This window comes from Setaria viridis, chromosome 5 (assembly GCF_005286985.2).
Source record: "Setaria viridis chromosome 5, Setaria_viridis_v4.0, whole genome shotgun sequence".
NCBI lineage: Eukaryota > Viridiplantae > Streptophyta > Magnoliopsida > Poales > Poaceae > Setaria > Setaria viridis.
The window spans coordinates 28,240,432-28,264,520 of NC_048267.2; the positions used below are offsets into that span (position 1 = coordinate 28,240,432).

Sequence of the window (24,089 nt, forward strand, 5' to 3'; positions counted from 1 at the left end):
CAACTCGACTTCTTCCGCCAGTCGGATTGACTTTCACGAGCTGGCGTATAAGCCATCATGCGAGTTGGATTACTACCAGAGTCGATTCCCGTTTCGGATTCCACAACGTGGCCACTATTCATTAGGCTGTCCTGTCCATTACACAATCCGATCGAGGACCTGAACTACTACTCGAATCTAGATGAAGAGACTCCATTTTCAGGTCCGCAGCAGGGCATGGTAATCACATCAAATCCCAAGGCAGCTTCATCTACTGGCCCAACATGAAGCCGCCCTCTCTCGCCAAAGACGACGATTTGCACCTCATCGCTTCAAGATCGGGAAGCCGTATCAAGAGGGAGCTCCTCTGTCACCCATATATGAGGAAGGCGGCACCACGGAGGTCATCACTTCAAGCTCGGGAAGTCACTCTCTAGAACGAGAACTCTTCACCGTCATTACTAGATAAGAGGACGAAGAAGAAGAGCAATGGCATAGAAACCCACGACATGAGCGTCACCCAGATGACATCTCGCAGGATGAGCTCACCGCCAACATCGTCGAATAAGAGACTGAAGCTAGAAGAACTCGACGACGAGCAAGGAACGTCGCAAGAGCAGAGCGCTGCCGCCGCCTTGCAGCAGACCTACCAATCATGAACCTGTATAATGCCTTTGAAGCAGTTCAAAAGTGTCACCATCGTACTCCCCTCACCACCATCGCGTCTATTGATCTCATCACCTGCGCGATGCCGCAAAACAAGTACACTAGACAGTTGGCTGAACTAGCAGAACGCGCGTACAAACAACTCGATCAGTAGAATCCAATACAACTAGTCCAACGCACCGCATCCCAACGAAGTCAATGTGGCAGCAGCCATAGAGGTCCTCTGTCCAGACCAAGTCAACTCAGAGGCATCAGACCAAGCTAAACTAGAGTTGAAGGTAGTTTGGCAGGACCCTCGGGAGGCCGTGGCCACCGTGGGGCTAACCTAGAGCCCGAACGCCCAGTAGAAGACCTCCGCAACAAGATCAACGCCAGCCGCGACGCCCGTACCATCATTGACGGATGGCGCCGTGAACACGAGCAAGAAGTCGAACACACAGGAGATTATACTGACGGGTTCTCCGCCTTCTCCAGATGTTTGAGGAGGACAACTCTATCCGAAAAGTTCAAACCTTCGGGCATCACCAAGTACGATGGCAAGCAGGATCCAGTCCAATGGTCCGATGCTACTCGTTGTTAGTACAAGAAGCAAGGGAAATGACAACACCAAAGCCATCTACTTCCCTATCTGCATGAACGCGGCGCCACTCACATGGCTCGAATCATTGGACAAGAACTCCATCGACTCGTGGAAAGTCCTTAAGGTGGCATTAACCAACAACTACGCAGGGGCAATGCAGCGTCCTAGCAACAGGATCGACATGTTTCAAGTCAAGCAACAAGAAGGTGAGACCCTGCGGAGCTACTTCACTTTTTCGACAAAAAGGCCATAATCGTGGATATCACGGAGCGCGACGTCATTGACTGCTTCGAAAATGGCCTCCACGGCCACTGGATGTTCCAGGACTTTGGCAGAAGACACCCCGGTGATGTCAAATCCCTCAAGATCATGGTACAGACGTGGATAGATGAAGAAGACAAGGAGATCAAAAGGTTTGAGTCTAATCGCAATAAGGCCTAGCACAACAACAATCAGAACAATGGCCAACGCAACGACAGGAATCGCAACGATCGCCCTAACAATGACAACCGAAATAACTATTTGGGAGGTCACAACCGCAAGCGCTAGCCAGACAACACTGTGGTAGCAATCTCGCAGTTGTACGAGCAAATATTAGGGAAGATTGTAAGATGCGCTATAACAACAAGTCGAAAGTAGCAGAGGTTGCAACAAGACTTAGAAATATTTACATTATAAAGCATTCATATCATGTCTTCAATACAAAACTAATGTTTTCTTTAATACAAAACTACTCAAGGACTAGATGATTGGCTACTTCTTTTGCAATGGGGTCCATCTCCTGCATATACTCCTAGAAGAGTTTGTCAGAGAAGTCCTCTGCTATACCCTCCGCAACAGGAGCTAGATTAGCTTGAGGATAAAAAGACTTGATGAAGCTCAGCAGTTTCTTGGAGACAGACTTCGCCATCTTTTTAATGTAGCTGGTGAATTTTCCTGGCACGTCCTTGAGAACTTCAGATAGCGGATGGGGCTCTACACCCTCAACTGGAGGCTCCACCATATCCGCTATTGGCTGGGCCGCTTCAGATATCTCCTTAAGAGAGAGTTTGGCAGTTTCCAGCTCAACTTCACGCTCTCGGATGGTCTTCATGGCATTAACAAGATCAACCTCGCCATCCTCGTGCATTCGCGTCTCCTTCTTCAAATCATGCTCCAACTTCTCAACATGATGCACCAGCTTGTTGTGTTGATCTGTTACCCGATAGAAGGCATTTTTCCAATCGGAGATTGATGCTTGAAGCTCCGGTTCCAATTTCTTATATTTTTCTCAACAACAACAGGTTAATAAGAATCGACATACAATTAGTAGTTGACCAACACAAAGGAGAAGAGACTACCTTCAATTTTGTGATTAAGGGACTTATTATGAGCAGGACGCTCCTTCTCATCTTCCAGGTCTTGAATCCGGTTCTAGAAGGCCGCCGTCGAGCTGTCGTGCTTCATCATCAAGCGGGAGGTGTACACTTTTTTCTTGGCAAGCTCTTTTTCCAGTGCTTCAGCACGGAGCACGGTATCACCATACCCGTCGAGCATCTCCAACTTGCGGCGGGAGCGATTGATCAAGTCTTGGAATTCAAAATTTAGTACTCGTGTTAACACATGGGTGCCAGTCATCATGCGAACAGAGAAAAGCAATTTCAACTCACCTATGCATAATTGCCGAGATGACGGTACATCTTCATGATAGTGGCTATCATATCTAGGTTTAGCAGCGGATCATCGATCAGGTCGATATCCTCTAGAGTTATCTTTTTAGCTCCACTTGTCTCAACACCTGCGGTCGCATGTGGAACTACGGCAAGACCACCAGACGTCCTAGGCTTGGAGGATGAATCAACAGCTACGGCCTCGAGGGCTGTCGTCGTCTCGACATCTATCTCTGGCTTGGGGGCTAGATTCGCAGCCACGATGCTAGAGGTAGTCGTCGCCTCAACCACAATCGGTTCCTTGGGGGTTGCAGAAGCAGTCTCCATGTCCACAGCAGCCACCGTATCCTCTAGTACTTGTTGCTCGGGGGCTGGCAGTACAACATTAGTAAAAATGAAAAGACTTCTCGCATCAATGCTACTGCAAAAGACATCACCTGGACTACTTGTCATCGCGGACTGATTCTCTAGCTGTGGACTTGCTTGGGCCGGGGCAACGTCCTGGACTGAGAGGCTACCGCCATCAATCACGGGCCTCAAGCTAGGCCCTCCAATGTCCATATTAGAGGATTTCCTGCATAAGACAAAGCTTTAGTGACACAACAAGTCGATTTTGAGTTACAATTAGTACTTAGAAAGAGCATAAAAGATTACCTTGACGATCTCCTCAGCTTCAGTGTGGGTTCTCCAAACCACTGTAGCAGCTTCACAGCTGGAGACGGTGCTTTCGGCGCGGTTGGCACATCCACAATAGGATCTTGGCCAGCTTTGAGCTCTGCCTCTGCTGCTTGAGTTGTATCTGTGCTAGTGGGGTTCATTACTTGAGGATCACCCTAAGCGACATCTTGAGGCTCTGGATCATCCTCAATTTCGATTGGCGACTTGTTTTGAGCAGCCACAACAGCCGCCTTCTCCATTCTGGTCACCTCTTTGAGTACCTGCAAACCACCAACGTCATCTTGAGGAGACATGGTGGTGATATTGAAATCGCCTATTAGGAATACACAATTCTCAGGATCTTGTCCTTCCTCATAAGTAATTATCGCGGGAGGGACATCTTCTACAATGACAGACTTCTTCACGACCCGTTTGGCTATAACGGATCGCTTTTTCTTTGACGGTGGAGGAATCATAGCTTCAAACTCATCAGCAGTCGAGCATTTCCTTGTTCCGGAGGAAGACCCAGCCTTAGTAGATGGCTGAGCCCTGACTTCATCCACGACATTAGAGCTAGTGCCACTGGAGGACTGGAGTACTTCCTCCTCCTGGTCGTCATCACTCTTTGCGCTCTCCACCGTATACACGCGAGGAGCAGCTTCGCAAGTAACATCCGATCCGGGAGGAGGAGGAGGAGGAGGAGAGAAGTACAAAGCAATATCTTCCTACAAAGAAAGACAATTTAGCAAACCTAACAATTTCAAATAAGTACTCGGGGGCTACGACCATGGGTACTTATAGGCTTTGGTAGGTTGGCGGCACTGAATTCCCGCACAATAGTAGGGATCTCGCCCACATTTTTGAACATCCGTTTGAGCTTCACCATGACTTCATGAGTGCAAATCTCTTTTGGAGAGAATCTGGAAGAATCGTCCAGGATGGTGTATTCATAGATGTAACGGCACCACTGCTGCAGAGGTTGGATGCGGCGCTTCATAAAGTTGAAAGCTACTCCAATGCCAGTAAGCCCTTCTTGTTTCAACTGAGCAATCCTAGCAATCAGCTTGGGCAACTGTAGGCAATCGTCATGCTTTGGCTCATCAAGCCACCGGTTGTTCCAAGAGGGACGGTGACTTAAGAGTTTGGGTAGTTTTGGATCATGGTTGCTAATGTAGCATCACTTTTCTTTCCACCCGGCATTGGAATCTATCAACTCGTTCTAGATACTAGCCGCTCACTCTCTTACATCAGGATCCTGGCGCCTCCAACTAGGAGAGTATGATCTTTTGAGGGTTGTGGCTTTACACGGAAAAACTTCTGAAATAACTGAAAGTGCGGCCTGATCCCAGAAAGGCTTCGCAAAAATGAATGAAGATTGCAGTATGAAGGATCATATTGGGGTTTGGATGCACCAACACCAATTTATAATAATGGAGTAAGCCTCGGAAGAAATCTGAAGATAGCAATGCAAGGCCTCGCTCGATGAAGTGGGCAAAAATTACCGTCTTATCTGGATAGGTATCCAAAGGGCAGGCGTGGCCATATGCAGATCACCATTTGATGAAGTCATGATCTTGCAGTAAATTGGCGGCTACGAGCGCCTTGATATCCTCCTCCTTCAGAGTTGACCGCTTCCAGTCACAAATGGGATTTGGCGATGTGGTCTGATCAGTTTTCCCGTATTTGGGTGCCGGCAACTGCAGCTCTTTCTTCTTGTCAGATGTCTTCTTCTTCTCGTCTTTGCCTGATTTGGACGCAGCAGTTTTCCTACTGATCCTTGATATCACGAGCTTCTTTTGTTACGTACGCTCGGGGGCTCTTTGGTGGGAGGACAGGGGCGCTAGCGCTCGGAGATCGGGCAGCAACGGCGCTAGGACTAAAGCGTGGAAGTTGGAAAGGCAAATGGCAAGGGTAAGACAAAAGGGATAACTTCCTCCATCATTTATAATAGTAGCGTGGTAAAAATTGCGCAATTAAAGGGATTTCGATTTAAAAGATCCCCAAAATTTTGAACACCTGATTGGCAGTTACTAGTATTTCAGAGGGAGATAAGATCTCCTTCCACAAATGGTCACGTTGACTAAAGGTTAACCCTTTTACCTACCAAACTAGTCGGCTAAAGGCTCAGGGGCTGTGTGCCATGTGTCGATCGATAAAAAGTTTTTTCTCCGGGTTTTAAAGGGAAAATGATGCAAATTACAGTTTGACCCTCAGCTTGATTCTTCAATTCAACCTAAGGCTCGAGGGCTACTCCATATGGAGTGCGACTTTCATCGCACTTTCATGTAAAATTCAAGGTTGAAAGATAGAAGGCTAAGTTAAATGAGGCTTGAGCATATTCTAGCCGCATGACAGTTTTTGGGTACCTTTGAAGATTCAACCAGATGAAGTACTCGAAGAGCACCAAAACTAGTCGGTGAAGTCTACAAAAGTACTTAGAACTGCTGCATTTGACTAAAAAGTACTAGGGGGCTTGTCGTGCATACATCTATGGGCCCACCAGAAGGTCTGGATAGTCCTAAATATAGGGCTTGACATCGAGACGCATCTCACATAGAGACCATAGCGCAGGACGGTGTAGTCTCCATGGAAAGACAGGAACTAATCAAGGATTAGGAAAGCACTCGTTGTAATAAGAGTAGAACTCCTCTAGTCGTATCCGACCAGTATTCTTGTAACCAACCGACTTGTAACACTGCCCCCAGCAATATAAGGCGAGGCAGGGACTCCCTCCAAAGCAATTCAATCCAACCAACACACATAACATAGGGTATTACGCAATCTAGCAGCCCAAACCTGTCTAAATTGTGTGTCTGCGTTACCTTTGAGTTCCTAATCTAGATGAACCCCACTAACCAAAACACTACCTCGACCACCCCCCTCGGTAGGTTGTGGGGTCTAAACACCGACAGGCACCAATAGCCCGCAGGGCATCCCCATGGTGAACGTGATCTCCGGCTCCATTAGCCTCATCCGTAGCGTGGGTATGCCCCCAGGCTGCCCCCGGGATATCGTTTGCCAACGTCTGGTGGCCGTTGAGATCCGCTCCTCCTCTGAGGTGATCGCCTTTGCCATGGCAGATGTGGCGCGCACGCACGTGGGTCCAGATGCTGCTCTGGGCATCGCGGTGACCATGGCACCTGACCAGAGTGACCTGAGTTCCATGGTCCCCTCGCCCACAGCAGATCCTGCGCTAGCTCCCCCGGAGGAGCGCCACAAGCTCGTCCGCTCTCCCGTCAAGGCTTCCCACTTCAGCTCATGGCTCCGGGACAAGGATGATGCCAAGTTTGTCAAGATTGCGGCCATGGCAGAGAACCTCAAGGCCCGCTACCTGGGTGAGCCCACAACCTCCTCCAAGGTGCCCGCGACGCTCACCTCCCTCAAGCTGAAGACCATGCCTCGTGCTTGTCAGCTCGACCTGCCAAACATCGAGGCCGTGGGCACGGCTTGCGAGCTAGAGCCCCCTCCGTCCGGATGTTAGAGCCGCCTCCTGCGGCTAAGCGCCGCCGCATCACACCCCATTTTGTGCATGGGCTCCCCTCATCTACATGCCCCCACTCCTGCGTGAGGAGCCCTGTCCCCGCTCCTACGTGAGCACGTTCTGTTCTTCTAGGGACTATAGGGCAGACATGCCCTTTCTGATTGAGGATGTAAGTGCTAGCAGTTGGGGGCCTCTGGTAGCGTTCTGGTGGCCTAGCACTTAGGCGTTGTGCGCTATATCTGCTCAACCGTTGACGACTTCTCCGTCACTGTCGAACTCGTGCTCCTAGCAGACGACTCCTGGATGGCCATCACTAGCGTGTACGCTCCGTGCGCCCACGACCTCCGGCCCCTCTTCCTCAATGAGCTGGTTCGCCTGGCGGGGGCCCTCACTGCCGTCCCTTGGTTGGTCTTCTGGGACTTCAACCTGATGCGTGACTCCTCTGACCGCAAAAATGGCAAATTCGACGTGGCGGCGGCTCTCAGCTTCAACTCCACCGTTGACACCACGTTGCTCCAAGAACTGCCTTTCTCTGACAGGCAGTTCACTTGGAGCAACTGCCGTGAGGTGCCGACCCTGGTGCGCCTTGACAGGGCCTTCATCAACGCCGCCTGGGGAGATGTCCTCTTCAACTCCGTCCTCAGCTCCTTGCCCCGCCCCACCTCGGACCATGTGCTCATCATCATGGCGGCGGCATCCCGGGTGCCGGTGTCATGCGTCTTCCTCTACGAGAAGACCTGGGCCTTTGTGGCCTAGTACCGCGACCTGGTAGCTGATGTCTGAGCTAGGCCGCAGAACCAGGACGCCCGGCCTGCTCAACGCCTGGTCCGCTTGTTGAAATGGGTTTGGGCTGAAAGCAAGAAATGGGCCCGCGAATGCAAGCAGCCCGCTAAGGTCGTGCACAACTGCCGCGTGGTGCTCGGTGTAACGACTCTCCCTAAATTAAGTGCTTTTAACTATAAACCAGTGATCAATCCCTAATTAAAGAAGTGAAATGACCTTATTAACCCTAAGAAGCTCTTTTTGGAGTTTGAAATAAAGCTTGAAATTTTATATAGAAACTTAAGTTTCTGCCCAAATAAGAGTTGTAAAACTTTTTAATTCAAACAACTTTTGTTAAAGACACTTTAACTAATTCGGAGTGGAAGGAAGTCAAAAACAGCAATCAAAACCGGTTTACTATAGGACCCTAAAAATCTCTTTAAGTCCTAGAATTCGAGTTTTCCTCCATCTTTGCAAGCTTTCATCTCCCAAATTCCTATCTAAACTCGAGTCAGAGCCTTAATAAAAGTTGCAGTACCTCGAGTGTGTTCCAACTTTGTTACACGGACCCAGATCCAAATCGGGCCCGAACCTGTTCAAAACCCTAGTCAAAGTGAGGTAAAACAGTCAACTCACCCCTGATGCCTTAAAATCCTAAGTCTGAAATTCCAGATTTTTGGCTAACTTTGGCATGAAATATCTTTGAATCCTTTCACAATCTAAACCGACACCTTAAACAAAGTTCGAAGGACGTCCAAAGTTGAGCAAGTTTGTTTAAAAGAATTTTGGAAGTTGTGTTGGAAAATCCGGAGAAAGATCTCCCCAAAGCTGGTCGGGCTTGCTACCCGAAGGGAGCCTCGACGCCCGCGCGCCAGAGCATGTTCGCTCGCGCGCCGCGCGCCGCGTGGCCGCCGGCCACCGGCAGCTCGTCGGCGCCCTATCACCAGCGCGATAGCGAAAGGACGAGAGCCACGGCGCCCAACCCGCGCCCGCGACAGGACGGGGCAAACGCCGGGCTAGCCAACCGCCGGCCGCGCGCGTGCCGCCTTCCGCCTGCCACGGCTCTGCTCCGCCAACCCCGTTCTGCCCGTCCGCCGAGAAAGCTGCCATGCCTACGGCGTCCCACGCCTCCACCTGCTCGCCCAACCCCCACGGTATCCCTTCGCCTCGCCCGCCCGACAGACCGGAAGCCCCAAACGCGCGCCGCCCAAGGCCAATCACCGCCGAAGACCACCCAGAGCTCTGCCTCCTCTGCCCAATGGCGCCGCTGGCCAATGGCCGCCTTGCCCGCGCACTCGCCGCTCCCAGCCTTATCCTTTCCCCACCGGAGCCCCGCCTCGACCCTCCGCCCCACCACGGCCCTATTAAAGAAACCCCCCTCACCGGCAACACCACCCCTTTGCCACCGCCCGCACCCGCGCAGCTGCTTTCTCCTCTGAGCCACCGCTTTCTCCTCTGCGCCGCTGCTGAGCTTCCGTGGAGCTCACCTCTTGCACCACCCCACACTCCGGCAACTTCGCCACCACACTCTTGAGGAAGTTTTCCCTCTCCGCTCAAGCCGCTTCTCCCAACCCACCAGCCGCCTGTTCCTACGCACGGTGCTAGAGCTTGCTAGTTGTCCACAAGAAGCTCCGCCACCGCCGGAGTACCGTCGAAGCCTCGCCGCCGCCCAAGCCTTAGTGCGTACGACCTTCCGCCCAAGTCTACTCCTTTTCGACCCCAAGGCTTCACCGGTAGACCTGGAGGTAAGCCGCTGACCCCTTTTGTTTCGGTTCGCCCGACCCCTTTTGTTTCAGTTCGCCCGACCCCTTTCTGTTCGGTTCGCCTGACCGCTCTCTGTTCGGTTCGCTCGACCCCTTTCTGTTCGGTCGCCCGACCCCTTTTCTTTTCGTGTCACCCGATCCCTTTTCTTTTCGTCTCGCCCGACCCTGTCAGTTTCGCCGACCCTTCTCCGCCTCGCCTGAGGGCTCGGCTGTATCTTTTTCTTTGACCCAAGGGTATCGGTGAAATATTTTCGGGGATTTCTCTATGTTGAGTCTGAGGACCTCGGTACGGTTTTTCCTTAAATCTGAGGGTCAGACCATCAGTTTCTCCAAATCCGACCCTTTTATCATGTTCTCCACCAACTGAAGTTGGACTCCCCCACATTTCCTGTAGCTTTGCTACAAGTGTCTGAGTTAAAACGTGCGAGTGTGTTGAAATAACCGTTTAAAATGTTTAACCCCTGCATTGCATTTCCGTGTAGAGTTAAATCTCGCCGATGGAATGTATGAGCTCCACCCGGCAACGAAAGAAGACCCCGCTGAGGAGCTTCACCCCTTCGAAGGCGAGCCCGAACCGGAGCAAGACCCCGAGGACCCACTAACTTTTCCTAAAGGCAAGCCCCGGTGCATGAATTCCCTGTTTTACTTTTATGCCACTTATTGATGCTTATGATTGTGCATTTACGTTGGTAGGAGTTGATTGGAACCGTAGATGCATGAACTTAGTACCTTGTTTTGAATACTAGTTGCTAAGGTCGAGTAGTTGCAATGCTTAATAGGTCCCGGTAAAAGTCGAGTGATTTCCTGTCACTCGCGAGTTATAGGAGTTGAATGTTTCAGTTATGTCGCAACTATAAGGATGACGGACGGGGTCAGGCTTATGTTCGATACTTGGTGGTTTTGCCCATCTGTCTAAATGAAATTGGACTAAGGTCGAAATGTGTCGGCGTTCGTGATCAAGTGTTTGAAAGTACTAATCTCATACCTAGTATGGGATGGGGAAGCCTAGTACCTGATTGAACTGGGACGTGGCATACCCTCCGGCTGTCCTTGGAACGTCGTTCCCATGGTGCATCATGTGGGTGCAAGTGCGGTCACAGTGCAGCAATAGGCCGGGACTGTGGAGCATTGCACGCCAAAGGCAGTTGGCCCTGACACGTGCCTAAGGGATCGATGGGGACGGCTGACAAATGAAGCGACCCTTCGTGGTGCGCGGATGTCATGAGATTAGGTTGGCCGTGCATGGTTAATAAATTCGAATCGATTCGTCTGCCTCTCACAGTTTGGGACTACTTGATCGCTATTCTGCACTGAGTAAAGATGGAACATGATGATGATATTAATCTTGATGCTTGTTCTTAAATTGCTTGGACATCATGCTTGTTTAGTATAAGTTGCTAATCTAGACTGGATAAAGAACATAGAACATGAGCTAAAATGTTGAAAGTAAGGACCGACTTTAGACGCTTTTGGCAAAGAAATCCCAGAGCCAGAAAGCCTTGCATGTCTAGGAGTAAGGTGGAGTAGTTACCACCTGACGGGTAAGCCTTGTTGAGTATTAGTATACTCAACCTTGTTGTGGCTAATCTTTTTCAGGTGATGTCAATAGTTTGGTTGCTGGTACCAATTGGCCTACCCAGCTTCCTCCAGGCTGGACAGTTGAGTGGGATCCCTCCTCGGACGACGAGGGAAGGAATTTTTGATGTCATGATCAGCTCCGTCGTGATGTCATGTATTGACGTTTAGCTTCCGCTTGATTTACTCTTATTGCTTACAACCTTGCAAATTTGGGTCTGAATTTCGAAAACTCTGATGTAATAAATTGTTGAACTATGTTGTCGTGATGGATTGTTGTAACCTCTGTGCTACTCACCTTCGCGTGAGCGATGCTTCTCGATCCTGTTTATGTGGTTAATCGGATGAAATCCGATGGTCAACCAAGTTGACTTGATTTAAGTGCTTAATCGCGTGTCAGGCGACTACAAGGCATTTTAGTCAGGTTAATTTGGGCGGTTCCGCCACGCTCGGCCTCTTGGATCTTGTGGAGGAGCATTGTCGCCTCTCTGCCGGCGAGTTCTTACTCCACGGTCTGGTGGAGACGAAGCTCTCAGCGGACAACCAAGCCCTTGCTGTGTATTGGAGATAGCGGTACACCTTCAAGGCGTGCAAATTGGGGGATGAAAACATGAGATTCTTCCACGCCTACACGTCTGCTCGGCTCCGCCGCAACCGCATCGTTGTCCTACACAGTGACGGTGTGCCTATCTACACCCATGTGAGCAAGGAATGCGTGTTCCACACCTTCTACTCGGAGCTTCTAGGCACTAGGCAACCTACAATGCATGACTTCGACTTGGAGGCGGTGGTCCCACCGGTCCCAGGGCTAGCGTGCCTCGTCGACCCGTTAAGGGAGGCGAAGGCCAAAGGTGCACTATGGAGCATGCACACCGGCAGAAGCCCCAGCCTGGATGGATTCGACCTTGCCTTCTTCCGCTCCTTCTGGCCGGTGGTGGGCGAGGCGGTTATGCACTTCCTCAGCACCTTCCACAGGGGCCGCACTAACATGGACGCAGTGAATCGGGCCTACGTCGTCTTGATCCCGAAGAAGGAGGTCATCATGGCGGCGACAGACTTCCACCCGGTCAGTCTCAAAAATTGCACCCCAAAGATCGCGTCCAAGATCCTGACCATGCTCCTCCAGAGCCACATCACAGCGTTGGTGTCTGATCTCCAAACTGGCTTCATCCAAGGGTGGTGTATCACAGATAATTTCCTCTTCGCAACGAAGCTCGTCTAATGCTGCAGTGAGCACCACGGCCCTTGATGCGGTGTTGGCAGTGCGAGGCTTTGGGGACCGATGGCGCGGCATGGTTGCCTCGCTCCTTGCCACGGGCAAGATCGCCGTCTTGCTGAACAGCGTCCCAAGACCCTGGATGCAGTGTCGTTGGGTCTTGAGGCAGGGTGAACCTATCAGTCCCTACCTGTTCCTTGTCATTACGGACTTGCTCCATAGGATGGTGGTGCACCAAGAAGTTGGGCCGCTACACCTGCTCATCGACGACCTCCACTGCGCCGTCATCCAGTACGCCGACGACACCTTGATCTTGGTCTGGACGGAGGAGGATCAGGTCCAGTGGTTGAAGCAGGTACTGGACTCTTTTGCAGCAGCAACTGGGCTCCACATCAACTACCACGAGAGTACCTTTGTCCCCCTCCATGTCGATGATGGGCACGCCGCCGAGCTGGTGGCCAAGCTCGGGTGCCCGGTGGCGTCCTTCCCTCAGACGTACCCGGGGCTGTCATTCTCCACCGCCTAGCTCTCGGTGGCAACACTAGATTCCCTGGTGGTCAAGGTGGAGCGCGCGATCCCCGGGTGGCGCACAGGCCTCTTCTCCAAGGGGGGCTGGCTCACACTCGCTGAGGTCATTCTGACGGTGCAAAGAGATCTACACGATGTCCGCCGCCCTCTTCCTCCCACCAAGAGCCTCCTCCTCAAACACGTCCACAAGCTCTTCTCCGGTGAAAGCAACCCGTGGACAGACTAGGTGCGACTCTGGTACAATGACAAGCTTGCCAATGAGGAGACGTCGTGCTGGAGCGCGATCAAGGCCCTAATCCCCAGTACCACTGTAACAACTCTACTTAACTAAACTTGGTTAAGCTGAAATTGGAAGCTGAGACACTAATCTAGCTCATGAAAAGTCCTTTTGGCCCTTAACAGCTTAAGTTTGGAGTTATTTCAAAACTTGAAATTTTGTATAGAAACTTAAAGTTTTGCCAAACTAAAACTGTAGAGTTTTACACTTCTAACAACTTTCTTTATTAGCACTTTCGCTAGTTTGGAGTGGAAGAGGTTCAAAAACTAGAATTAAAATCAGTAACTTTTGAAACTCACTTCAAAAACTCTAAGTGCTGAAACCAGTGAATTTCCCCAACTTTGCAGCCCTTTTTCTCAAATTTTCTAATATGAGCTCAAGTCAAATGGTATCTAAAAGTTTTAGTGCTACAAGTCTTTGACAACTTTGATTACTGGAGTTTGGCCAAAATCTGCACAAAAATCCTTCAAAAGTCAGGTCAAAGTCGACCAAAATGGTCAACCCAGCCAAAACATAAAAAAGATGCCAAGTCTGAGAGCAGTTCAAAGTTTGTATCTTGGCAAGCTTTTTACTCACAAAACTTAAACTAAACTTAAGAAAAACCCTTTATAAGCATTTTAGTACTCAGTCTATAAAACAACTTTGTCAATAACACCTTGGCCTAATTCAATTAGGAAACCATTCGAATTTCGGGTCAAAAACAGCAAAAACTCTGAAAATCAGCAAACTTCCAAATCTACCAAAGTCTGGATGACCGGCGTTCTAACAAACTTTGGAACCTCATAACTTCAAATCTGTTCCATTTTGGAAGTAACACCTTTTGTAAGTTTTAAACTTTGGTTTAAGGGCTACAGATCTTAGAAAGGCAGAAGTTGGAGTTTAGTTCAAAAATCTAGCTTAAGCTCGGCCTAAACTTCGGCCCTTTGGCCTGCCTCACGTCGCCCCCGCTCCAGAGCGCGTGCAGTGCTTGCCTGCCCAGCTCGCCGCCGCCACGTGGACATCCCCCACCGGTGAGCCGCTGTGACCTATCCGCGCTAGGATGACATGGGTCGACACGCCGCCTTGCCCAATGACCGCGCGACCCTATCCTCCCCCTGCCCGAGCATCTCCGTCCAATGCCGCACCACGCCTCTGCTGCTTCCCGCCGCCATGCCTTTGCTGCATGTTGGTCGAGCTCTGCCTCCCCAATCCGCCGCTCGACGGTGATAGGATGACGCCCGGCTTGCCCAATCGCTCCGCCAGACAAAGAGAATCTCACACACCTCCTATCTCCCCCGTCCAATCGCCGGAAGATCTTCGCACGCAACCGCATCTTCCCTCCGCCACTGAGCACCGCCGGCCAATGGCGCCACCCTGTTCTTCTCCCCCGCTCGCCCCTGGCAATGTCCACCGCCAGCATTGGCTCCGCCCCCGCCCTCCGCACCTTCCCGGGCCTATAAAAGGGATCAATGCGCCGCCTGCGCAGCTCCCCGCACCCGCAAAGGTCCTCTGCCCCCTCTTCTCTCAGCGCCGCCGCACCACCCCTCCGTGGAGCTCCCTGCTCTGCGCCACCCCACACCTCGCCAACACCTCCGCAAGCTCCATCAACACCACGCGCAGTTCACAGCCCCTCCGTTGGCCGCCCGAAGCACCGCCGGTGTCGGAACACCGGAGAATCCTCCTCCGCTGACCGTGTTTTATCCCCACCGCCGTTCGTCGTCCGCACGCCTTCTCCGCCGCCCCGACCTTCACCGAATCCCGGCACGATGAGCACCCACACATTTCCCGCCCGTTGTTCGCATCGTTTGGCCCTTAGGCTCGCTGGAATTTCATTCCCGCCACCGCACCCGCCATAAGGGCACGGGTGTGATTGGGAAAACACCGCAGGGATCTTTTTGTTAGAACCAAGGGCATACGTGTGATGTTTTGAAAACTCTAGGGGCCTGGCTGTAAAGTCGTTTCGATTTTGTTGTTTTATTTCGGCAGAAAAATGAATGAACTTTGGAAATGAACTGAAAAATGTAGGAAGTTCAGAAAAAAGTCAAATAAATTTTGTTGGACTCACTGAAGTACATAGTTTCATGAAAAAATAACCTTTCTCATGTTACTGTTAGAAATAATACCCTATAGTTTTATTTCTTGCTTAGGCCGTTTAAATCATGGTAAATCACAGAGAAATGTAAAAATGACAAATCCACCCTTAAAATGTCTGTTTCATTGAACAGAAGCTTGGAAAAATAGTTAAGACCCTGGTGTAGAACTTTAATTCCCTATTTTAACTTTATCTTTGAAGTCTAAGGTTAAATCTTTCTTTTTGCATAAGTTTTAATCCAGAGCAGAGAAAAATATGAAACCACTTGGAGTACCCTGGTTTTGAAGAGTAGTTCTTAGGAAAAGTATGAAACACTAAATGTAACATGTTGAGGCATGCCTTTATGTTTGAAGAAAGATAAATTGAACATAAATGTGGGAAATAGTGGTCCTTCACTATAAATCATAAAAATTTCACCAAAGTCTTTGCAACATGCCTTCAACCTACTGTTAAAGTTTCACCCTCAGAATCACTGTAGGTTTTGAGATAAAAATGGTGAAGTACATGCTACCGTTGGGTAATAAAATAGTTTTAATTATTTTTGTACTAATCCTTTGGATCCCAAATTTTTAAAGTAACTCATTGATGACATGAGTGAGATACTGCTAATTTCTCAGTGTCATATGTTACTGTTTAAATATGGAAACATGTTTTGGAAGATGAATCAGTTTAAATGAATAAAGAAAATGTTAAGTCCTAGTAAGCGTAAATGGTAATTTTTGGAAGAGGTACATAAAAACATTCAGAAATAAATGACTTTCCAAATGAACCCCGAGCAATCCTAAAAGCGACCCCCACCTTCCTTTTGAAGCTCTAAGTTGTAAGAACCTTATATATGTATACAATCACCATCAAAGTCAACCCCGAGTTTTAAACCACAACACACCTTACTTCATGAAGATAATGAAAGTTTAGAACCTTGCTTAGGTGAATGTGGTCGAAATGCAACTTACACTTAAACAAAATTCATGTCTTGCATCCTTCATACAAAAGCATGAAAAATTTGAACTTTCTGCATATGCATGTCGTGTAGAAGCTAATATCGCTGACGGAACCTATGACTTCCATCCTACGCCGGAAGAGGAACCCGCCGCAGAGCTACATCACGTGTATGCTTCCTTGTTTTTAAATTATGCAATATGTTGATGCTTATAATTGTGCATTTACGTTTATAGGAGTTGATTGAAACTTTAGATGCATGAACTTAGTACCTTGATTTGAATACTAGTTGCTAAAGTCGAGTAGTTGCTGTGCTAAATAGGACTCGGTAAAAGTCGAGTGATTGCCTGTCACTCGCAAGTTATAGGAGTTGTTGTTTACTCATACTACAACCATAAGGATGACGGACAGGACCGGGAATGGTTCCAATGTGGTGGTTTGCCCCGTTTGTCTAGTAATGAACTTGCTAAGGTCAAAACGTGTCGGCGTTCGTGATCAAGTGTTTGAAAGTACTAATCTCATACCTAGTATGGGATGGGGAAGCCTACTACCTGATTGAACTGGGGCATGGTTTATACTCCTGCTGTCCCTGGAACGAGGTTCCCATGGTGCATCATGTGGGTGCAAGTGCGGTCACAGTACGGCAAGAGGTTGGGACTGTGGAGCATTGCATGCCAAGGGAAGTTTGGCCCTGACACGTGCCTGGGGATCGATGGGGACAACTGACAAGTGAAGCGACCCTTCGTGGTGCATGGATGTCATGGGATTAGGTTCGCCATGCACGGTTAATAAATTCAAATCGATTCGTCTGCCTCTCACAGTTCGGGACTGCTTGATCGCTATTCCGCATTGAGTAAAGATGGAACATGATGATGATATTAATCTTGATGCTTGTCATTAATTGTTTGGAAACTATGTTTGCTTAGTATAAGTTGCTAATTTAGACTGGTCAATGAACTTAAAACTTGAGCTAAAATGTTGAAAGTAAGGACCAACTTTAGTCACTTTTGGCAAAAACAAACCCACAGCTAAAAAGCGTTGCATGTCTAGGAGTCGGTGAAGTAGTTATCACCTGTCGGGTCAGTCTTGCTGAGTATTAGTTGCTCAACCTTGCTTGTGGCATAACTTTTCAGGTAATGTTGATAGTTTGGCTACTAGCGCCACTTGGCTTACCCAGCTCCCTCCGGGTTGGACAGTCGAGTGGGATCCCTCCTCGGATGGCGGGGACAGGGATCATTGATATTATGGTCGGCTTCGCCATGATATTATGTATCGACGTTTAGCTTCCGCCTATTTTACTTCTTCGTTGTTTACAACCTTGCAAACTCTGTTTGAGTTTCGAAAACTCTGATGTAATAAATTATTGAACTATGTTAATGTGATGGGAATGTTGTAATCTCTGTGCCCACTCACCTTCGTGTGAGCAATGCTTCTCGATTCTGAGTAAGTGGTTTATCGGATGAAATCCGACGGACGACCAAGTTGACTTGCTTAAAGTGCATGATCGCGTGTCAAACGACTTAAGTGCATTTTAGTCAGGTTAATTTGGACGGTTCCGCCACAACCGCGCCCTGACCATGGTATTAGTGGGGGATGGGGAGACGACCTCCTTCTGGTACGACCGCTGGGCTGAGGTTGGGATGCTCCGGGACGCCCTCCTTTCCCTCGTCTTGCACTGCCTCGACGTCAACATCACCGTGGCGGAGGTGGCCACGGTAGAGGGGGATCCCTTACGGCGACTTGCAGCCCCAGCTCACGATGGCCGCAGTGGCGGAGCTGGACCGGCTCGTGGGCGCCGTGGCTGGCCTTGAGCTGCACCGTCGCCCCAACCATCGATGGGTGCCCGGAGCGCACGTGGCCAAGCCGCGGGTGACCGACTTCTACAACGCCCTCCGGGCGCCAATTGGGGCTCCACCGATGACGGAGCTCAACTGGGACACCTTCACGCCCAAAAAGGTCCAAATTGTCTTCTGGATCCTCCGTCACGAACGCACGCGTACCGGGGAGTCTCTGCATCGCCATGGCACCCTGGACTCCCTGGACTACCCGTTCTGCGCAGGTATTACACTTGCCAGTCGCCTGTGTAGATATTTGAAAGGATTTGTTACTTCAGATGTTAAACCTAATTTTATAACACAAAATAATTCGCTTTGTCTATTTAATCTTTGTAATAAATATCACAACTTGATAGCTCTTGAAATGTGATCTAATTCACCCTATAAAGAAACTAGTCCCCCCCCCCTCCAATGTGTGAGTTGTGTTGTGTTTTGGATTTAAGTTTTGTAAGATCATACATGCCATTGTAGGTTAAATTAGAAAAATGCTACAATAATTTTTGTAGTTTTCATGCATTTTATATCTGAAGGATAAAATATATCATATGCTCACAACTGATAAAACTAATCACGAAAATTTTTGAACTACTTTTCTAACATAGCTCATAGTGTTAACTACCACTCACAATATTCCAACACAAGTTGCATTAGGGAAAAAAAGAATATAAATTCACTAGGGGTGACGTGGGTAAATTTGAATTGTATATGGGACCAAATTGAGGTGATATTTTATACAGAGGTGAAACGATCAAAAGTTGTTGAGGGTAACATAATATACCTTTCTTTTTCTAAACTCAGTACGTATATTGCCGTGGATGTAACCTCCATGCCTCTCTTCTCTTGTTTTGAAGCTTTACAAGTAAGCTTGAATGCGAACATCATATTCGTAATATTCCCTCCGCTCAAAATTATTTGATATTTGGAACAACCGAATTAGTTTGCAGTTAATCATATCTTATTGTCGAAAATATGGACCGGTCTAGTAAACTCTTGTGATAGAAAGAAATTGATCATATTTCATATAAAAGTATAAAGCGATTCAATCGCTTGGAATTTGGAAATACTCGCATCATTTTTCTACCTATAAAAGGCTAAAAGGAGAATAAAGAACAAGGTGTGATCTGGTTGCAACTTGCTAGCGCACGCAACGCAACATCATCTTTGGCTCTTTGCAGACCACCTCTCCACCGTGGCTGCAGGGTGGGCCCCACGTACCAGCGAGAGGAGCCGGGAACAGCCAAAAGGAGAGCCGGAAGAAGGGTTTTTGGCTGGGAGACCAACCGCACCAGGGAGGAAGGTCAGCCAGACGCCACCGCCGCCCCTGCTCGCGCCGCACGCAACGCTCAAACTCCTCCGACGAGAAAGAGCGGCCAAGGAGGGAAGAGGACAGGAGCCGTACGGGAAGGAGGGAGTGCGAGGATGGGCGCGGGGGACGGGGAGGTCGCCGCGAGCAAGGAGAAGGGCGGCGGCGGCGCCGAGCGGACGTCGCTGGACGGCGTGCGGGACAAGAACGTGATGCAGCTCAAGAAGCTCAACACGGCGCTCTTCCCCGTCCGCTACAACGACAAGTACTACCAGGACGCCATCGCATCCAAGGACTTCTCCAAGCTCGGTGCGCCCGTCCACCCATCCCACCCCTCCCCTCTCCGTCTCGCCCCCCTTTATCCTCTGTTCGATTGTTTAATCCATGATTGGTTCCCTTGAGTCATTGGATCTGCGATTAGAGCCCCAAAATATGAGCATTTGCGGCCTGATTTAAGAACAGGCCGTTAGGATTCAGACGGAGGCGATGTGTAAAAGGGGTGATTTGTTTGGTTAGCGCCGATCTTGGAGGCTATTGGTAGCTGTGGTGTTTTGGCTGGGCAATGTAATGTGATTGCCCCATGCTGTACCGATGCATTTGGGGCAGATACTGTTTATATTGATTCTTTTGTTGGGTCCAGCTGATTCCGTTTGGAATCGGTTGCTGCCCCTCTTGGGGGTGATGCTGATAGCTTCTGCTCGTTTCCCTGCATTTGTGCAGCTTACTACAGCGATATATGTGTCGGTGCGATAGCATGTCGCCTGGAGAAGAAGGAAGGAGGGGCGGTCCGAGTTTACATCATGACCTTGGGTGTATTGGCGCCGTATCGTGGCCTTGGTATTGGTGAGTGTTTCGCCTTCTAATTCATTTTTTCATGTATGTGGACTGTGAAGATCAACCTTTTTGCCGTGGTCGATGCTCCGGAAGTGAATAGATATGCGTACATCATCATTAATTTGGATTGATATGCGATGACTACATCTTGTGTAGAACATCGTATGTGCTTTTTAGTTGACAATATTATTGTTAAGTGACACCTTCTGTTAAAACATATAAAAAAATTGAACTACAGCTGTTTATTTGCTAGAGCATCTCCAAAGTGCTGATACCATTTGGGTTAGTACTGTCTTCTCAACTTGTTTGCATTTAACCGCATATGGCTTTCTGATCCTGCTAGTAGAGTTGGTGCATATTGCTGCTTCTTTTCAATGCTTAAGCAATAATTTTCAAGTGTCACTACAGAAAATCACATATTAAAATTTAGTGTGCTTGTTCTTTGGCACAACTGAAGCCTCATGTTAAATAATCAGTGTTATTACTTGATTGTTCTTTTCATGTCAAATATAAAATACTTTCTAACTTCAACAGGAAGGTTAAAGAATCATTGCGCAATAACTGTGTAGCATGATAATGACTTTGTGTAGAATTTCGCCTGTAACCGTGTTTTTTTTAACCAAAAATCCAAACACACATGTTTTAAGCCCCGACACTGGAGCTCATAAGGTTAGCCTTTGACAGCTAGCCTCTTGGTCATTTTACTCCCGTGATTGTTTCAGAGTTAGCTAAATACTAAGGTAACACCACTTGTTGACTCTGCTATTGTTTCCATAAAGTAAAGAACCAGAAACAGGCTCATGAATTTTCTCGCCATCAAGTTTCATAGATTCCAGATAGAGTTTTAGGAGCTAACAATAAAATCTGATGCTACTTGTGGACATTGTGCTGCAATTTTTGCCTTTTACATTTGAGTCCATTCTAAGAGCAAATAGGTCCATATGGTGGTTTTATAAATAAAGACGCAAGAAAGCATTTGATAAGAAAGTTTGTATCCGGATGTTATTCCTTATCAACTTTGGTTTGCTACCTGTGCTGTTTCTTGCTTGCGTAGATGGAAGCTAGTTGAAAAAGAATATGAATATTTTTTTTGGTTGACTTCTCATGGTTGGGCTACAAATTGCAAAAAGAAAACATCATTCTGAAATTTTGCACTCTGAACATAAGAATGTTCTGCATAATAAGATCTATAGCATCTTATAATTGATTGATTTTATGTTGACAGGTACAAAGCTGCTGAACCATGTTTTTGATCTCTCTGCGAAGCAGAACATCTCTGAGATATACTTGCATGTTCAGACAAATAACGACGACGCCATCGCTTTCTACAAGAAGTTTGGGTTTGAAATAACACAGACGATACATAACTACTACATGAACATAACGCCGCCAGATTGCTATGTTCTTACAAAATTTATCGGCCAGGCTGCTACAAAGAAATGATCAGCCACCCGCCCACCTTTTGTGAGACCACCACCACCACCACCTCCTGAGTTCTGGTGGAGATAGTTGCTGTTCTGTGGCAGTTCGTGCTGTGTTTCCATTTTTGTGAGCTCTAACGCTATAGACGTCTGGGTAGCCTTGCTATACAGCACTGAGACTATCATTTTACATTGAGACTGCTCTTTTTTTTCCACTTGCCCCAACGGCCAGGCTGCTACATGGATTCGTGCCCCAACGGTTTCTTGGTTCGATGTGTTCGTGGGAGAGCTATGATGTTACATGGGAAAAATCGGCATAGGTTCGGGCTTGTATTTTGATGAATCATGATGTCAGGATCTTTGGCATGCTCGTTTTGGTTAAGAGTCATGACGGTTCAGATGTGTCATGGTAGGCCTTCATTCTTTTGTGATGCTATGTTTCTGCCGTATGAAGCGCTCGATATGCAGTGAACTTCGGCGGAGTTATCGATGGCCGGGGATGTTGGTGAAGTAGGCGATGTCGCATAGCCGGTGATGTTGCCGTTAGTGTTCGGATGCATTGACCATGTACTCCCTCTATTCCAAACACAACTTAAAAAAATTAATTTAAATTAAAACGATCTATAATTTGAAATGGAGGAAGTAGATGAATCAGGTCTTCTATTCCAAATACAACTAAAAAATTAAAACGATCTATAATTTGAAATGGAGGGAGTAGATGAATCAGGTCTTCTATTCCAAATACAACCTAAAAAATTAAAACGATGAAATGAAGGAAGTAGATGAATCAGGTCTTGCTCTTTAGACATGGCGGCACTCTTCCTCGAAGCTCATGGTGAGCGGATTGGAGATAGGCTCGTCGACACACGGATGATGGCTTTGATGCCATTTGTCACAAATTTATCTACTTGATTCAACAGTTCAACACGGTAACATCTCGCAAGCGGGGGGTGTTTGGGAATACCGTGCTAAATTTTAGCACCTGTCACATCAGATGTTTGATACTAATTAGGAGTATTAAACATAATCTAATTACAAAACTAATTGCACAGATGGAGTCTAATTCGCGAGACAAATCTATTAAGGCTAATTAACCCATCATTAGCAAATGGTTACTGTAGCACCACATTGTCAAATCATGGACTAATTAGGCTTAATAGATTCGTCTCGCGAATTAGACTCCATCTGTGCAATTAGTTTTGTAATTAGCTCATGTTTATTTCTTCTAATTAGCATCTGAATATTCGACGTGACCTTGCTAAAGTTTAGTACCTCGTATCCAAACACGCAAGGAAGGTTATAGAAGGGTCTAGCTGGACGTAAGGAACTGGGTAGGTGGCTTGCGGAAGCAGTTAAAAATGATTCAAAAAAATGTGTGTACTATCTCTAACTTAAAAAAAAAAGTGTATCCTACCTTTAATACCTTGTGTTTAGGAAGAAAAAAAGAAGAAAAAACTCTATCAGCTCTCAAAAAACTTCCCCAATCACGATGTCGAAACACAACCTGTCACCGCGCATATATATTTTCATGAGCAGCAGACTCCTCCAATCGACCCCTTCCCGCGCGCGCGACCAGCCTCCTCCCCCAATCGGACCCTTCCCGCGCGCGCGACCAGCCGGATTTGGAGGTCGCCAGGGAGCAGGACCTCATGATGAGGCAGGCCGCGGCCTACGCGCACGCCGTGCCCGGGAGCAGCGCCGGCGCCACGGTCGCCGTCGTGCCGCCCGACGCGGTGCCGTACGAGGGCGGTTTCCTCTTCCAGCAGCAGCAGCAACCGCCGCCGTCGCAGGCGCTCACGTACCAGATGGAGCAATCCCCGCCGCCATCGTCGTCGGGCCAGTCACATCCTGAAGTGTCGCGCCAGCAGAATACGGACGGAAGCGACGAGGGCAGCGGTGGCGGCGGCGTGCCGCCGGCTTGATCTGACTGCCGGTCGCCGGCACGCCCGCCACTGATTTGTCCTTTCTTTGGTGTTCCTTGTTCGTCATGATTTTCTTTTTCCCGTCTGCTTCATCATCGGCGTCAGCATCGATACAGGATCCGTGCCTCCCGAAGAGTAGTAGCAGCTTGTGGTGATTTTAATGTTTGCTCAGTATTTGATTTTATCTCAGAATATATCTGTTCCTTTGTTCCCAGAAGGTAACCAACTAACCAACACAATTTCTTGCTGTAATATGGTGTTGACGTGGATTGGAAGCGTCTTGCGGTGATTTTAATGTTTGCTCCGTGCGCCTGAAAATTCCTCCGTGCGCGCAGGGGCCGGCGGCGTGAGCTCCTGGCGGCGGCACTGGAGATCGCGAGGGGGAGGTGCGTGAGGAGCAGGTGAGCAGCCCAACTAATAGGTCCAATTATGGTGATGTTAGTTGTTTGAAATATTAGAGATTAGTTATTAGTGATCTGCTGTGGGCTGATATGTTTTTGGAAAAAACAATTTTGGAAGAACTTTTTGAGAAACTCTTTGTGTTGCTCTGAGCCACACAACTTTAAAACTCGTTAGGCTAATCTATCATAACCATTGCAGCCTATCAATCTTCATTTCCTTACACTTGATT

General features: G+C 48.4%; 2 protein-coding genes across 2 annotated transcripts; both read left to right on the top strand.

Annotated features, from left to right (window-relative positions):
• Positions 1-12,404: 12,404 nt before the first annotated feature.
• Positions 12,405-12,854, top strand: LOC140222867 (uncharacterized). Its single transcript, XM_072293994.1, has one exon. It carries the CDS (start codon positions 12,405-12,407, stop codon positions 12,852-12,854), a length of 450 nt encoding a protein of 149 aa, XP_072150095.1.
• Positions 12,855-19,235: 6,381 nt separating this feature from the next.
• On the top strand, positions 19,236-21,751 carry LOC117854629 (uncharacterized). The gene is made up of 3 exons (XM_034736859.2): positions 19,236-19,590; positions 20,002-20,124; positions 21,341-21,751. Exons 1-3 carry the CDS (start codon positions 19,398-19,400, stop codon positions 21,556-21,558), a joined length of 534 nt encoding a protein of 177 aa, XP_034592750.1. The 5' UTR covers positions 19,236-19,397; the 3' UTR covers positions 21,559-21,751.
• Positions 21,752-24,089: the final 2,338 nt, after the last annotated feature.

Coding starts and splice junctions, on each gene's coding strand:
- LOC140222867 (XM_072293994.1), top strand. CDS start 12,405: ATGGTTGCCTCGCTCCTTGCCACGGGCAAGATCGCCGTCTTGCTGAAC.
- LOC117854629 (XM_034736859.2), top strand. CDS start 19,398: ATGGGCGCGGGGGACGGGGAGGTCGCCGCGAGCAAGGAGAAGGGCGGC. Junction 19,591..20,001: donor CAAGGACTTCTCCAAGCTCG/GTGCGCCCGTCC, acceptor GCATTTGTGCAG/CTTACTACAGCGATATATGT. Junction 20,125..21,340: donor GTATCGTGGCCTTGGTATTG/GTGAGTGTTTCG, acceptor TTATGTTGACAG/GTACAAAGCTGCTGAACCAT.